The sequence below is a fragment of the Meleagris gallopavo genome, chromosome 8 (assembly GCF_000146605.3).
Source record: "Meleagris gallopavo isolate NT-WF06-2002-E0010 breed Aviagen turkey brand Nicholas breeding stock chromosome 8, Turkey_5.1, whole genome shotgun sequence".
Classification (NCBI taxonomy): Eukaryota; Metazoa; Chordata; class Aves; order Galliformes; family Phasianidae; genus Meleagris; species Meleagris gallopavo.
The window spans coordinates 10,679,230-10,696,733 of record NC_015018.2 but is presented as its reverse complement, the minus strand read 5'-3'; the positions used below and the strand labels follow the sequence as shown (position 1 = coordinate 10,696,733).

At 48.6% G+C, this 17,504-nt stretch overlaps 1 protein-coding gene across 3 annotated transcripts in view; it reads left to right on the top strand.

Annotated features, from left to right (window-relative positions):
• CDH23 (cadherin related 23) overlaps positions 1-17,504 on the top strand; it is a 131,356-nt gene that overhangs the window by 56,204 nt on the left and 57,648 nt on the right. For all 3 annotated transcript variants that reach the window (XM_019617525.1, XM_010714300.2, XM_031554395.1), the window contains exons 7-10: positions 3,015-3,209; positions 5,547-5,675; positions 10,706-10,784; positions 17,032-17,144. In XM_019617525.1, coding sequence (XP_019473070.1) covers positions 3,015-3,209; positions 5,547-5,675; positions 10,706-10,784; positions 17,032-17,144 — 516 coding nt within the window. The remainder of the gene's footprint in view (positions 1-3,014; positions 3,210-5,546; positions 5,676-10,705; positions 10,785-17,031; positions 17,145-17,504) is intronic.

Here is a 17,504-nt window from a genome sequence, read left to right as displayed (position 1 = left end):
TGACAAATCTAGGGGGCCAACCTGGGAAGCTCACCTGTTTGCCACAAGCTGCTCTAGGCTATCGTCTACCCGCATTTCCTTTTGGCTGGACAGAACGGATAGCATTTGATATTTTTGCCTTTCGGTGAATTAAGCATAATCAGGGTTGATCTCTGTGGTGGAGGAACAGCCATGAGGGACGTGCAGAAGAGACCCGTAAATGGCCCAAATGCTCAGAATGCAGAAACACAGCCCGTCCTGAGCAGCCCTGAGCTGAGCGTGCCAATCGCATCTCCCTGGGCCGTGCCCTCCACTTGTTATTTCTGATCAAACCCAAAAAGCAAGCCAGTGATGTCTATACAGATGTTTTGCTCCATTGTTCAGATGATGGGCCACGTCTTTTGAGAAATAAGATGTCAGCCTCCTGCTGAGCAATAGCTTGAGCCTGCTTGACCCAAAAACAGCAAGAGGATTTTAAAGATGTATTTGTGCTGCTTTGAAGGCAGACAGTCTGAAATGTATGTAACATCGTGCACAGGCACTGACAGCACCACGGAGACCCTGCTGCCTTGAAGACCTTCTGCTCATCTCCTGATTCTCCCAGCACCGGGTGTTCTTTGCCTATGCTTTGCTTACCCGCAAGCATACTGGTGTCCCCACTTAAGGCCCCCTCTGTGTTCAGCCCAACGGACACCAGTGACTGTTTCCCTGGGGCAGCAGGTCTTCATGCAGAGCTGATGCTCCGCTTGTATGGATTTTGCTGTCCTGGCCAATGAAGAGACCTGGTCAGAAAAGCTATTATAAAAAATAAAGCAATGGCCAAGTCAGAGCTCAGGCAGTGTCACTGGGATTTGCCACCTCCGTGTCCCCCCCCCCTAGAAAGCTTCTCCTTTGGGCAAGGGGATGAAGAACTCTTCTAAGCTTGCTCTGGTGCTATTGAATAAAACACAATGCCGAGGAAATCAGGCTCTCCCGTAATCAGAGTGACCAGAGCGGATTTGCATGTTAAAAGGAGTGGCTAGGGGCACTTAAAAAGGGGAAATATTCATCGAGCCTGGCTTTATCCTTATGAATATTATTAGTGCAGGGGACGATATGTCCCAGACCTCATTGGTACAAATTGGTGTCTGCTCTGGCCATTCATGTTTAATCTGCAGCACTCTTCTTCCTGGCCTTGGTAGGAACCTGAGCAGAGGAATGGGTGGAGGGAGGGATGAAAAGATGGATGGATAGAGAGATGAAGGGAGGGGTGGATAGATGGATAGATGGAGAAATGGAGGCAGTGCTTGGCAGGGCTGTGGAATGCCTCAGGTCTGTTACACCTGGTAACTTGAGTTAGCCCAAAAAGGGAATGGGGGGATGCATAGTTCTCCCTGAGGGGGTGTACTGTGAGGGGGGGTGGGATGGTCAGTGAGCAGACACCCACCAGCACCTCTCCACAAAGAGCCTCACAAGCCCTCTAAGCTCCCTGCTTGCACACCCCAGCCGTAATGCACAGGAGATGCAGTTCGGACTCTGGGCTCGCAGGGATCTGGGTTAAGTGTGACAAATAACGAGCAATTGTTAGGCAGAGAGCAACAGACTGCTGGGATAAATCGGCCTGGGAGGTTGTGATGTCTCCATTGCTGGAAGGCTCTAAGGATGGAAATGATTTAGGTGCAGCGAGGGAGCGGGTTTTTCTTGTGAGGTGCCTTCTAGCTACATCTTTTATGCTTCTGTGATTGCTGATCACAAAAAAACTTGAAGGTGCTTTAAAAAATAATCCCAGGCCGTGCCCTGCAAGGCTTCTTTTAGCAGCTTGATTTAAAGGGTGGAAGGGAAAAAAAAAATAAAAATTTAAAAGGTAGAAATCAAATGAAAACTCGGTGTGGGAACTGCAACCTCTCACTGCTTGGAAGAAGTGATGCCAGGCTGTGTGCGAAGGGCAGAGGTGTTGGAGACGGCATGGCAAGATCCTGCGGCTTTGGAGCTTTTCTGCTGTTCGGTTCAACCCAATGAAGTAGCACAAGGGCTGGACTCGCTCCTCTCCCTGCCTCCCTCCCACCTCCTCGGCAGCTTGCGATGCTCCTCCTTGGGCTGAGCAGGAAAAATTGAATAGGAACAAACTCACAATAAGGCGCAGAGGCCGGTGAAGGGGTTGGCAGAAATAATCCGTATTATCCCAACTGGTCCTAACCAGCCCCGAGGCTCCTCGCTGCTGACCTTTGCTGGCTGGCTGGTAGGTCGGAGCTCTGCATCACCTCCTCACGGGGCTGTGCACATCTTGCAAATGTACCTCAGTGCCCCCCTGTTCCCCCCAGCAAAACCCTTTTGCTCGCCATCCCTGCCTCTGCCCTCCCGGAGACGAGAATATGCATTTAAGATTTGCATAGGAACATGCAGCTGTTCCGCCAAAAATGGATAATTGTTCTCCCCGCTGCGAAGTTAAACAATAAGAAGTGCCAAACTGCACTTGCCGTTGCTGATTTTGTGCACTCAGCTGCATATTTTATGCATGTAGATTAGTTACAGATTTATAACAATTTAACTGCTAATGTCTGAATTAATCGGGCCAGGTTGTAGTTGCTGTGGAAACTCTAACATTAGATTTTATGTAAAGTTCTGTGTTGCATTGAATGCATTTTGGAGGCCGGGGGTGGGGGGGCTGTTTTATATTTAATGTCTTATAGTGAAAGCACAAAGTGAATCGGCACTGAAAACAAAAGTGGTTTTGTGCAGAAAACAAGCTTCAGCAAAGAGCCAGTAATTTTTCTGGAAAGTTGTGATGTCTGGGAAAATAAGGGTTTGTGATAGAAGTGCCGTCTTGACCGCAGCTGTATAACTATGATTAGAAGTGTGCAACAACTATTATAGCGCTGCGATCCTGTAATAAAGAGAACAGCTGTACAACTTAGAAACCTCCTCAAAATACTGGACTGAAGTTCTTGGCTCTCTGGATATTGGTTTTGGTGGACGATGGAAATTGCTGATGTGCGTCTGATGGGAAAACAGGTCAGTGCACAGTTTTATCAATGTATTTTTAATTCTAATTCCAGAACACTCCGGTGGGCACTCCAATTTTCATTGTGAATGCCACGGATCCGGACCAGGGGGCGGGTGGCAGCGTGCTGTACTCCTTCCAGCCTCCATCCAGCTTCTTTGCCATCGACAGCGGCCGCGGCATCGTGACCGTCATCCGGGAGCTGGACTACGAGGTGACGCAGGCGTACCAGCTCCAGGTCAACGCAACGGTGAGCCTTGTCCTGGCCACACAGCTTCTCTGCAAACTGCTAAATCACAATTTAGGTGCTAGGTGCATTTGGTGGGAACATTGGAATAGAGGGGATGGTGAGGGAGCTCTTTGGCTTATTTGGAGCCTAGGGCAAGGTGTGCAACACTGCTGGCCAATGGCTACCAATGGCCACTAGTGGCCGAGCTGCCTCCAGCACTAAGCGATTTTCACCCAGGAAGGCTCTAGGGCAAAGCACTGCCTGGGTCGTTTCAGATCAGCTCCTGGACATAACAGTCTTCGAGGTCTTTTCCCACCTACATCATTCTGTGGTTTTTCACACATCAGAGGCTTTTGCATGAAAGAGAGTAGTTCCTCTGTTTGAGAAAACCAGGCTTCTTTGCTCACAGCTACGGTCACTAATCAGCTGATGACATTGAAAAGCAAGCATATGTCACAGTATTTAAGACCAGGAGAGCCCATTAAATCCTCTGCTATCATTCCTCGTGCATCCTGGCTTATTACAGCTGGATTCACCTGCACTGAACCTGCCGAGTCTCGCTCAGCTATAGCTGAGTTCAAACCTCAAAAGTTAAAATTTTGATGGGTAGAGTGAGTTCCAGAAGGGGACTCATGGGAGAGACTTTCCCAGGGAACCACAATGTCACATTCATGCCCCACCATGGATGGAAGTCTTCTTTGCTGGGGTCAGCTCTGGCAGCAGCTCAACAGGAAGGCAATTGCTGAGAAGCACCGTGCAGGCAACTCTGTGTGGTGGCTCTGTTGCAAGTGAGGAAGGTGAGACACAGTCCTGCAATCTATCTGACCAACTGCATGCTTGGGAAAGGGGGGGGGAACCCTCCTGCCCCCTCCAGGCAGCTGGCTGGAGCTCTTGGAGCATGTGATTTAATCAAGATCATTGTCTTGCTGCACAGCCACGTGTCAGAGGGACAGGGAGAGCTGTGCGCTTCCTTTGCTCTTCACAGCATCCGCAGACTGCAGGGCCTGAAGCAAACACCTCAGCCTTTCAGCCTCATCCCTGCATGTTCTGGCCTTCTTCTCCAAAAGGTTGTGCTTTTTTCGTGAAATATTTCTCACTATTTTAAATACTCCAGCAGTGAGTTCTCCATCTCCCCCCAGTAAACACTGCAATATTTCACTGCTTTCACAGCTGAGAAACATTAAATTCTTTGAAGTTAACTGTCTCACCACTGTCTCCAGTCTTAGTATCTGATGGTGTCTGCCTGAAAAATTGGTAAATGGCTCACACTGGGCAGTGCTTTGCCAGTATCAGCACAGAGGCGTATTGGTCACATCAGTTTTTGCTTTACTCCCATCCCCAAATTCATTTCTGTGTCCTCCACCCCTGAGATGGAGGCAGCAAGGATACAAAACTGGAATGGGAATGTAAAACACACTTGGCTTTTTGTGCTCTCTGTAATGCTTAACCAAAATTTAAGAGACAAAAGGGAGGGAAAAAAAGCATTATCTGAAGAAACGAAAGACTTCAACTTGATAATGATAACAGCAGAGTGCGAGTCAGAAATAAGCATCAATCCAGGCCACAAACGCTGAGGCCTGCAGGTTAAGAGGATAATGTACAAGCTGTGTTGTTGAATACGGTTTAAATTAACATTAATCTTCTGGCAATCAGTCCTTGGCGCTATTCAGAGCCATTTTGCAGAAGTGTGTGGTAACCTCTAATGGTTGCCTTTCACCACAGTGCTTGATTAGGGGGTAAGGAGAGATTTATTTCCTTCCTTTGTGCACTGCCTGTTCTGTTCTTGTCCTTCTAGCAAAGGGCTGTGGATGTTGGGTTGGCTTTTAGACACCCATGGGATGAGACTTAAGCATGAGGACACTGCCAGGAGTAGCTGCAGTGAGGCTGTTGGACTGTGCCGTGTCCTGCACATAGAGCTCCAAGCGTGCAGAGAAATTGGCCTTGGTGGGTCCTCAAGTGTCCTGATGGGATGTGCTGACTGCCCCTCCTCTCCAGAGCAGGTGCAGGCATCAGGACCCTCCAGCTCTTGTCAGGCAGAAGTGTCCCATGTTGGACCTGCATTGCAATTTATGTTTTGAAATATTTTTTAAACAAGATGTTGCTTCTTTTCCACCCAAAGCATGATGGAAAATTAAATTGGTGCTTGCTGTATATTAAAGGGGCAAATTCCAGAAAGAATTGCATATTGTATTTCAGCTCAGAGGAGTTGCAGTGGTTGATAATTCCAGGCGATTGCTTGAAAAAGAAGTGATTGCCTACACTACTCAGATTTTGACCAGCCGCAACTGTGAGAGAGTTTACGCTGTGGAATAGTTCTGTTGTTCTAATAGAAACCCTTTCTCGCCCTTGTTTTTCAAGGACCAAGACAAGAACAAGCCGCTATCCACTCTGGCTAACCTGGCCATCACCATCACAGATGTGCAGGACATGGACCCCATTTTCATCAACCTGCCCTACAGCACAAACATCTACGAGAACTCGCCTCCGGTAAGGGCTGCTTCCCTCTAGTGCACCAAGGGGTGATGGGACAGGGTGTAGGATGGGATGCACAAGGTATCCCTAAACTGCTGGAAGAAAACCTCCCTTTTGCAGGAGTATCGGTCTGTCCTTCCATCACTGGTTTGTGTTGTTAGGGAAACAAGTCACAAGAAAATGCCCAAGTGGCATCTTATAAGGGCAAAATTTTGAGGTTTTAGGAAGCATGAAACCAAAGTAAAACATTTTCTTGAATGTTTTTTCTTAAATGTTAAGAAGGTTTTATGTTTTTCTTAGCGCACACTCACCTCCTTTCCCCCTGGCATCCACACATGCCATTTCTAATAGAAAACTTGAAGAAAAATGGAAATGTTCCTGAAACGAAGCAGTTTTGAAAATGCCAGAAAGATCAGCCATTTCAGCACTTTGAGTCTTTTCCCCCAGGTTTTACCAAATTGATCCAATCATTTCAGTTCTTCTGAAATTCAGTTTGTCAGCAAACTCACTGGTTGTGGAAACATCTCTCCATCTCGAAGTGCAGCAGTGCCTTTCTTCTATGGGGAGTGCGGTGGGCAACTTCTACTCCTGTCAACCAAAACATCAGCCCTAGTCAGCAACACCCACCTTCCCATATCCCATATCTTCACCAAGAGGGCAAATATTTCTGTGCGTGGATGATGAAACCTTCTGTCCTAGAATGAGACAGCATTAGGCTTCCATAACCACACGTCCATCCCACATGGGATCTGTTGTGCTGGATCTGAAACACCTGATGGCTCATTTCATGTAGTGGCAGGGTGGACTCCATCTCACTTGAGTTTCTGCCTTTTTATGCACTTTGGAGCAAAAAACTCTGGCTCTGACTGCTCTGAGAGTGCTGGATCAATAGGGCTGAGTCTTACTGTCAGAAATCTCACCATCAGACAGCACATTACCCATCTGCCAACCCAAAGATGGCCAAAAAATGGCTTTATGAATTACCTTCATGAGGTTCAGTGCTGTTTAGTATTTCTGTTGGTGGTCAACATGAGCCACAGGGAAAAGAAAACACTGCTTAGATCACTCTTAACTGCTGGGAGACGACATAGCCTTAGATGAAATTATAGAAATGGAAGTGCTATGAGTATCAAAAAGTATGGACTGCATGGCCTTCATGGAATGACCTGGTGTTCAGGAAAGGAGATCTCACTCAATTTAATGGCATTTGCTGAGCTGGAGACAAACAATCCATTTAAACAACGTGCACCAGAGTTATTCCCGGGGTGTACAATATTTATGGTTGGCAAAGCAGCAAATACTCTTTGCTCAATCCAAGATGGGAAATGAATGAAACTTTATTACCCCACCCAATTTCTCTTGGCCATATGCAGCATTTCTAAAGGCATCATGATTGAGAAAAACAAGGAAGAAAAGCAGCATTTGGGTCCATCTCACAGCCTTGGTTCACAAAGGGACAGTGTGATGAGTACAGTTTGTGCTGGCTGACCTTCTCCCATCACTTTCTCCACCACTGCTTGGGGGTGAGGGAAGTGGGAATTGAGTGAGGCCCATTGCTGAATGTGGCCACTGCTTTGGAGGGTCCAGACCAGGACCAAAGACCCATCCTTCACGGGAGACATCTCAGCATTTGAAACAAGCACATAGTCTGCTTGGGGTTTCCATTTGGATTTTCTGGTGGCAAGTTTCTCCACGGGAGCCCTCCTCATCATCTCACCTTATCACCTGAGGGAGTGTATGCCAAATGGCTCCATTCTGGAAAGGATAACAGCGTATTTGGGTGAGGCAACTGGACTCAGCTGGCTTCTGCCCCAGAATGGGCTGCCATGCAGTTGATTTAAGCTGACAGCCGTAGTGCTTTTGTAAAGTGCATTTGTGGGGACGTTTGCCACACTGAGGACATCTTCCAGCCCCAGATCTGGGGACGGAAGAGGCTTCTTTCCACACTCTCTCCCTTACTCCCTTTTTATCTGCAGTGCACAGCATGTCTGTGCTCCTCTATCAATGTATCGGGCGAGAATACCTAATCTAAAGTGTATACATTACCTAATAAAATCCTTCTTATTTGGGATTATTGCATCAAATTTTAATTTCCTCACTCGAGCAACAGCATGTCAGCCAGCCCGTCAGTGAAGAGCCGATAGAAGGTGAAAGGAGTGGATAAACTGCAGCAAATTACTGCAAACAGATCTCTATCAACCCTTTGACTGGAATTGACTGGAATTAAGAAGTGAGAAATAGGATTTTTGCCTCCGAATCTACCGTGGCAGCTTTCTGAGGTGCTCCCCCCTCCGCCAGCTCCTCCTGGTGCTGCGCTTTGCCTTTCAAGTCCCTAATCCTGCAACAGAGGAAGAAGAAAAGGGGGAAAGGGGAGAGGAGTGCTGCAGTTTCTTTGCCAGGCTGGGAACTGGTGGCATAACTGGAAGCACTCAGGGTTCACACTTCTTCAGGCATGGGAAGGAAAGAAAATATCTTACAGGGCCAAGGAGGAGGATGCAGCAAGGAGAAGCTTTGCTATCTCCGGAGGTGTTGTGTTTCCTCCTGTGCAACTGGTTATCATCCTAAACTGCCTAAGGTGTCTCTCCCAGAGCACTCAAGGCTGTTTTTTCATCGCTGGGTTCTTTTAATGCATCCATCATCTCACCATCTGCGTAAGCTGGATAGCATCACTGATGCTCTAGAGAAGTTAGTACAGGCTGGAGAAGAGATGCTGAAGGTGAGACCTGTTCTTGGACATTGGCTGATATCTCACCCAGGCACCCTCTCAGCTTCACTTTGGGGTGAAAGAGGAGGAATCCACTCTCTAAGAGATGAGCTGAGGCCCCTGAAAATTTGATCCCACATGGAGACTTGCAAAGGCAAGGGAAGGGCAAGACCAGTGGTGCTCAGTCTCAAGATCAGCAAGTGTGTTCCCTTGCAACAGCATGGTATGTATCCATGTAAAATATCATTAAAGCAGTTTTAATTCTTCAGCACCAACCCCTCCTCTCCAAAAACTCATTGGGTTAAAGAAATAACATGGAATCAGTGCTATTTTTGCCCTAGAGTCTCAATAGCTCCGAGTTAATTCTTTCTTACAATATTTCCAGCCCATCAGTGTGAACACTTTATTAAAAGCTCAGGGTTTTATTAAAAAAGGATTGATTTACCCCTGCCCCTCTTCAAAAAACTCTCAAACTTTGTTTGGATAATGTGCCATTCTTTATTTTCTTTACCTTTTTTCAAGCGTAGTCTCTTCCAGGTTATTACTTTTCTAAATCTTCTCCCTCCTTCCCTAGAGGGAGAGAGTTATTCTGCTCCAGTGTTCCAATTTATACCCACCACTTGCTTTAAGAAGTGCCAGAAATATCTGGGAGAGTCCAAGAGCCAGAGGTTCATGCCATGGATTGCTGGGGCAAGCTCTGGGCAGAGCTCCCGGCCCTGGAGGGTATTCTGAGATTTCTGTGAGGAAATGGAAGCCTTGCTGGATGTGTTTGGTTTGTGGAGTTGAGATGGTCCAGTGCAGGGGTGCAACTTCTCCCACCTTTGTCGTGCCAAGAATTAGAAGAAATAACATTGTGATCCAGTAGGATTTTCAGAAGAGAAATTGGAAATTGGGATATGGTTGGTGGGAAGTCAATCTTTGTCATTACATGATGGCACTGACTGCGGGTTTAGCTCCGTTTTGTGTGTTTGGTGAGCAAGGCACTTCCTGACTGTTGTGGCTTCTAAGAGATGTGCAGGGTCAAATTTTGCATCTTTCCTTCTCCATGTCTCATTTCATCTCTTACCGAACCAGAATACCCTTTCCCAATGAACATGCTGAGTGATCACGCTCTGAGGCCACACTGTTACTGTTCACCTTAAAACAAATCACCACCGCCAGCTAGGTGAACTGCCATTCCACCTGCCCTGTGGCACTGCTCCATCCTCTTCTATAGAAGGTCCAGACTGATCCTAAACGTGATGTGGATCTGCCGGCTGGAAGCCCTTGCGAAGGAGTTGGCAGTAAGGACAGAAGCCAGCTGGGCTGTGAACAGACACCAGAGACAATCAGGTCCCTGCCTTGGTCCCAAAAGATGGCATCTAGGAGCAAAAGAGAGCTCAGATCCACTCTGGCACGTGTTCCTTAGTCACTGGTGAAGCGCACCTCATCCAGAGGAGGGGCTTTTGGGTCTTTGCTAATGCTTGGCAGTTGCCGGAGCCCTGCCTCCTCCTGCCTTTTTTTCTGCCCCTCTTCTCCACATGGCCTTGCCCTCCATTCCACATCTCTTGATTTGTTTCCCACTGGTTTGCTTCCCCCTTTCCTCAGGCTCGTTTGGGAAGGACAGTTACTGTCCATGATTTAGAGGCTCGTCAGCAGCTGCTGAGGTTTGCCAGCCGAGTGCTGCTCACAAGCCAGTGCCCTGGGATTTACAGCTCATGTTCAGGGTTAACAGCAGGTACATAGTTCAGGAGTCTATTGAAGTTAGGTTTCAAGGGGCAGATCTGCCTGATACTGAGAGCTGGGGACACAACAGGTCCCCACTCTGCTACGGTGGCCTTCAGCTGATGGATGGTGGGGAAACACAGTGCTGCCTGCTGCTGTGCTCCCTTGTTACATATGCAAACGCCTCCGTTGACATTTTCTTTGAGGGCAAAAAAATATATATTCTTTTTTCACTGTTTAATAAACCAATGAAAACAAGAACAGCTGAGTTGTAAATTTTTTCACACTACATTAATTATGTGCATGTGGCCATGTTTGTATTCACAGGGGCTCGCTGCAGTGCGGCAGGGGAAACACAGCTTATGGAGCTGACAGGGTGTGTGATAGTTTTATTTCAGGAGCTAAACAAGGTTCGTGGGTCAGATTTGGGGGCTCTCAAGGACCTTGCTGCTGGGCTAAGAAGCAGGCTGATGGGCTTGCAGAAACCTATGGGCAACTCTCTGTTGCCAGTGCCCATCCAATCTCCTCCACCAAAGGTTAAAATCTTTGCAGCTCCCTTAGGCTCAGTCCTGCTGGTCATTCCCAAGGGTGGGTGAGCAGAGCTTTGCTGCCCTAACATCATTTCCGTTTCCTGCAGGGTACCACAGTGCGGATGATAACGGCCATTGACCAGGACAAGGGCCGGCCCCGTGGCATCGGCTACACCATCGTCTCGGGTAAGTCATGGCTGAGAGTGGGAGAGGGGTGCCTTTTGGGGTGGGCATGGTGGTTCTCAGGAGCAGAACACAAGTTAGACACGTTGCGAGGGCTGCCCTGAAGCTCAGAAGTTGCTCCCCAGTGTGTGTGGGCATTGATTTGGGGAGAATGCTCACACGCAGTGGGGCTGGCTGGCAGCTCTGTGCATAGAAATAGTTTCCTGTTTCACTCCCATAAAGCTGGGCTGCTTCACATGCTCCCTTAATCGAAGCCAGGTTCAAGGTGATCTCACCTTGGCTTTCAAGTCCACTGATCCCAGCTACAAGCGCCCAGGTCTGCCTGCCTTTGAAGAAGCAAGGATTATTTATTCCTCTAATTCCCTCTGCAATTTATTCTAATATACCCAAGCACAAATTAAAGGAGCGATTCCCTCAGATCACGTGGATCAATCTGAGCAGAGAGCAGCGGGGTCCTTTTCTTTCTTTTTTCTTTTTTTTTTTAACTTATCCAGGCCCTTTCTCACTGGGGAAATACTTATGTTTATGCTCCTCTTTGGCTTTCCCATGGAATAGCCCCATTGTTTCTTTGCTGGGAGTGGGGGGACAGATAGACAGCGGTACCCAGAGCCAGCCCGCATCTTTTTGCACATACTAGCAGCTTAATCCTGCCTCAGTGCCGCCCAGCGGGGAGCCGCTCCCTATCAGAGTATCGTGCAGAACACATCAAAGCCACCGGTGCTCAGGCTGCTTTGAATTTATTTATTTTGCTTTCCCCAAGCTGACAACACAAACCGGTTGGGAGATATCTCCCATCATTGCCATCCCCCCTCACCCTGCCTCTTGGTTGCAAACTAAATCTGATTTTTCTAAAGTCAGTAAGGCCATGAATGCCATCTCACCTCTACTTAAGATGTTCTCTTAAAATCTCCACCATTTGCCCATCTTGCTCAAGAAAGACAATGCTACGCTCTGGTCCAGCAATGGGAGCGGACTGCTAGTGCACCTTCAAAATCCCGCTCACCCCAGGCACGTGGTTTTTTTGGCCTGCAGGTAAAGCCTAATTAATTTATCATTATCCTCAGCCATGATGGTAAAGGTCAGCGAGCAGATTTTGTGCCTGAGCTGGTAAATTTTTATGGCAATTTTGCAAAAAAAAAAAATAGCAGTCTAACATATGGGAAGCAGGACGCAAATTAAATTAGAAACCAACCGTAAGCAAAAGTGAAAATGGGCAATGGAGGCTGCAATTAGAGAGGGCTGTGATGGGGGCAATTTGCAATGCTCCCACATGACAGTGGCACAAGGTGCCAAGCTTGAGGGCACAGGGCTTTCACACAACCCAATATTGGCATCTCCTTTGAATATACAGTAGAGGGAGAGTCACAAAGCAACCACCAACCCTTTGGAATGGGTGTGGAAGGCATTGGCTTGCTTCAGAGATGGGACATGGATATTAATTTGGAATTGCTGCTGTCCGGCTCAGTCACAGCCATGCTTGGGATATAGTGTGGGAGCCCTTATTTACGCAGCCATCTCCAGGCACAAGGTCCTCCTGTGACAGCACAACAATAAAACTAGAAGATTAACCATAACCACATAAAACAAGACTGAAAATCTAACTGTGTGCCACTGCCTTACAAGGCTGTTAACCTGAGATCAGACAGGAGAACTGGTCTGGGTAGTGGTCTGTGGGGGTGCCTCAGGGAGCCATGTCACCTGTGGGTTGGTGATGCTCAGCCTCTGAGGTCAGGGCTCCATTTGAAGGACAGATAATTAATCCCAGGCAGTAATCCACAGCTCCTTTTTGGAGATTTATGGAGATAGCCTCTGTGCTGGGGACTCTGCTCTGCCTCATCATCTTTCATGTCCCAGTCGAGCGGGTGACTTGTGTGCCACGACCTGCTCCGGATAAGACTGTTCATTGTGGGAAGCTCGTGGCTGGAAGGCAGATTGATTTCCTGGTGGCACCAACTGGTGATGGGAGAGCAACAGAGCTCTCCTAGGAGCAGGATTTTTGTCATGTATTAAATGGGCTGTGCTACTAAAGGGCATTATCGTAGTGGTTAAACCTGAGGGAAGAGCAGTGTCTGCCAGTGATGCCAGATTTCTGGTGCAGCAATGGATGGGCACGAGGGCAATCCACACCTCCCTAGTGAGACTTGGGAAGCCCCGTAGGAGAAAAGGGGAGTTCTGAGCAGCTGTGCCCACGGCTCCGCAGAAGCATCATTTTTCCAGAATTGACTCTTTAAGGAGGCTGGTTCCGTTGCCAGTGAAGCGCTCTCATCCTAAAGCTGGAGCATCCCGAGGGAAGCAGGAATTAAAAATCATTATTTGCTCGATGTAACAGAAGTGTGAGTTACAAAAGCAAGAGGGAGGCGTGTCTGAAGATAGCCATTCTCTGGCTTTCTTCTGTTCTTGCTGCTAAGGAATAAGAATCTTTCTACCAAATTAGCATGGGCACTCTCAGGATTTGTTTCACACGGACCTGGCTTGTCCACATGCCTCCCTTCCCAAAGAGCATCACAAAGCTCCAAAGGGAGGTCAAGTCCCACCCCTCCTACTTTTGACCTTGATTAATAAAGAAAGGCAAGGCAAAGCAAACCATTTCCTTTAAACCAGGCAGCAGGAAGAATCCTTGGAAATACAACCTGCTGATTTTAACATTCCCAACGCTTGGCCGTGCTGGTTTTTTCCCACATCAGGATTGCTGGGTGAACTGCTGGGGTGTTGATGTCCCCATAAATCACAGCTGCTGGGAGGGCCTTGCAGCATGATTTAAGGGCAGCCGTCACCACAGAGCACCTCTGGAGGAGGGCATGCTGATGGGTGGGAAAGTGCCTGACGCCAAGCTATTCATCACCGGCTGTTTTCCCACCCTGACAGTGCTCAGAGAAGAGGTGGTGGCTGCAGTCGTACCCTTGGGTTTCCTTGAGTTAGTGTTGTGCTTTGGCTCTGTCGCAACCCAAGGATAACTCAGGTGCAGAGGGGATGATGGATATTTGGAAATTAAAACTGTACACTCCCATTTATGTGTAAATATAAAACTTGGTCTGTTTGATTGCAGGGATCTTCTCTTTACCTGCCTGTGATTTAATGTGTATTTGAAGCGCTGGTAACCACTGGATGAACCTGTGCTCTCTCTCTTCATGTCAGAGATAATAAGAGGTTCTGAGTTGTTCTGTAGGATGAGAGGTTTTCTGGAAGGTGTTGATCCCAAAGATGTGGGTTTTAGTTTAGAATCTGGTTCAGTTGTCCTGGACGCATCACTGTGCTGTTTCCTGTTCTCCTTGTGTGACCGCTTGCTGCTTTTAGCGGACTCGGAAATCCAGACCAATAGCTGCTAAGAAGCTTTTTCCTTTAGAGGAATGACTGTGGTGGTCCAAGCTTAAGTATCCTGTAAATGACAAGCCTGGGGTGAGGCACTGCCCTCGTCGTGCTCTCCCGCCTATCTCATGGGGCAAAACCTCAAGGTGAAGAATGGTCGCGGCAGCTGATGGACTCTTCAGACGATGATAACTGTGTCTGTTGCTGACTCTGTGAACCACATCCAACAGCATCTATTTCAGCGCTGAGGAGCCCTGACAGAGCACATTTGGACTAATAAATTACCGGGCGTGAGGTGTATGATAGGTTCCCCTTTTGCAGCTTGTGAAAGTCATTGGCTGCGAGCAGGATGCTCTCTGGCATGAGTTGACCTGCATGGCCAGGTTGGCAGCGTAGCTGCATCCCTCCTGTGGGTGTGAGCGATGCTCAAAGGCCAAAGGGGCAGGGAGGAAGGAGGAGATGCCAATATCTTCCTTTCTTCCCTTTTTTTTTTCTCCTCAATCCTGGAGTCGTGCCACCATTTCTAATGGCCTTTTTAAACAGAGAGAGTTGGCTGAGGGCAATTAAACATTACGTCCCTCATCTATAAAACCCCTCGTTGTAGCAGTGTTTCTTCGCGGTGATGCCTGGGCCACTGTCCACTCCTCAATGAGCCTGGAAGAGCACTGGGAGTGGGCTGCTGCCATCCATCTCTTCGCTCCTAACCCTGCACCAGCTGCTCCTTGCCTTCCTGGCCATGTGGGATGCAGGACCTTCTGCTGCCTCTGTACCCACACCACCATTTCCAGTGCTGGTTGATATCTCTTAAACAACGTTTATACTTCTGTCCCGAAGCATATTCCTTTATATTGTTGTTTTTGCCTTTACTTTGTCTTTTGGGATATTTTCAAGCATCAGGTGCTTTGCTTTTCCTCTTGCTCTGTGCTCTAGTTTGCAACCCACCCTGTCCCCATCCCTCCATCAGCTCCTGAGCCACACACAGGATCACTGGTGCTGAAGAACCACTCTGGGCATGGGCTTGGGGTGGAGCCATGGAGAAAGACAGTCAGTAGGAGCATCGCTCAGTGGGTCACTTTTCTTCAGTGCTAAGGCAGCCACAATTGTCCCTGCCATTATCCCATGTCGTTAAACAAGTGTGCAGACCTCATGGTGGAGACAGGAAAGTCTGTGCCATCCGTGTCATCTCAGAAACAGGATTAGCCAGGGTCTGGGCTCAGCTGAAAAACCCTGCAAAGATTCACCCTCCCCTCCATGCCCTCTGTCTCTTGTCTCAACGTTGATACAAAAGCAGCAGGGCATTAGCCATAGCATCAGGTCACCGCCACGTAGAACTGCTGGCTTGCTGTCCCCATGGCCACCACGGGTGTGCTGGGACTTGTGGCATGCAAGTGGGTGAAAGCTGATGGAGAAAGGGAGGGGAGCTGGAGCAGGCAGAAATTATCCACAGACAGAGGGCTGAGGAGAAAGGCAGGGGGGAGTGAAAGGCAAAATTGGCTATTTTTATCTTTCTTTTTCTCATTGCTATGAGAAAAGGGAGGAAATGTGAAGATGATTAGAGATTTTTGCAAATGCCTCTGGGGATGGCGCACTGTTCGGCAGCACGAGCTCTTTGGCAGGGCTCGTGGCTGGAAGCGGAACGAATGGCTGCTTAGAGAAGCACTGTTGGCAAAATTTCGGATGTCCGCAGAGGAACGGGGATGGGGCCACCTCGCTCCCTTCCCAGGCTCCTTTGCAAAAGCAGCAATTCTCTGTGAGCAGACAGAAGGAAACCCTGGAGGGTACCAGATGTGTATCTTCTCCGTGAGCAGTGGTTGGGAAGTTGAGCCAAAGCAAAATCTCTGATGTGCAGCCTGAGAGAGTGTCAGATCACTCCTTTATTCCTCTAGCTGTCAAAAGTGCCTGTGGATACCATATTTTTATTACAGTCTATATCAGGGGGTGCATATCAAGATCACCCTGATACGTAAAACCTACCACAGCCATGTGGCATCCGGGAGCATTTAAATTCTTAACAGGGCAACTCGGTGCATCCTTCAAGACAGGCGAGACAGGCAACAGGAACAACAGGGTTTAGTGGTGGGGATGGGGATGGACTAGGTGATCTGAGAGGGCTTCCAACCTTAAAGAATGTGTGATTCCATACCCCTCTGAGCTGCTGCTGGTACTGTAAGAAGCCATGCATGGGTTCATTAAGCTGGATGGCACTCAGTAGGCCACTTCAGATGGAGGGAAAAGAGCGTCAAGGGCAGAAATGGGGGAGAAAGTTGTTACAGCTCTCAGGAAGCGGCCCGGGAAGGAGAGTGGAGAGCAGCAGAACTGGTGCCCGCATGCCAGCATGCAATCTCCATGCTCATCACTAATTTAGCAGCCACCACGGTATTGTGTCGGACCGGCATCGGGTATCCTGGGCTCCAAGCACCAACTGCTTGCTTTTGTTTGGAGGGCAGAGAGAGAACCCGTGACTGTCACAGGGGTATCCCCAGTACAGGAAATTCATCCTTTCAGCATCTGCTGGCCGAGAGACTCGAGTGTCACCTCAGTGCTCCCTCAGTGTCTGTTTCCAGAGGAGGAGCCAAGTAGGCTGCTTGCTGGAAGCACCTGGTGTGAGTGCAAGGAGCAGTGCAGAGGCCAAATTTGGCTCAGATAGGAAAGAATGTGGCAGCTGCCTGAGGGCATCACATCTGGTTACAGTAGATACAAGAGCATGAATACAGGACTAGAGCGTGTAGTGTGTACTCTAGCATTCTCCCAGACACTAGAGATGTCCACCTACAAGGAAAGCACCATTCCCAGCTGGGCAGGTTTGTGGAGAAGGCCACTTACAACCATTTAAAATACACTGAAGCACTGCACAGAGCCCAAGCACTGTGTCCAGTCGTGCAGAGGTCAGCGGGAAAGAATCTCATGTCCTCCCGGTGTTTACACTGCCTCTTGGTTTTACCAGGCAACACCAACAGCATCTTCGCTCTGGACTACATCAGTGGAGCACTGACCCTGAATGGGCCACTGGACCGAGAGAACCCCTTCTACAGCTCTGGGTTCATCCTGACGGTGAAGGTGAGGTGCTGGAAACCCCATGGAGCAGAAGGGGAGAGCACCCAGATGGAGGTACAAACCCTGGCCTTGGGGCTTCTGGGGGCATCCACAGCTGTGAGCCATCATTCACTGACCAAGGAGATTTGGTACAGCCCCTGCAGGATGATCTGAAACGTGGCTGCCTCCATGGAGCCATTTTTGGTGCTTTGCCTGGCCTCCAGCTAGATCCTCCTGCTGTTCTATCAGCCAAAGGAGCGATGCCAGAAGTTGCCTTGTCAAGAAAACGCACTGGAGCGTGGCTTGCAGCCCCACCTGAGCAAGGCCCTCGGCGCCGCTCACAGCCCTTTAATTGAAATCAATACCAAGCAGGGCAGCTGGTTG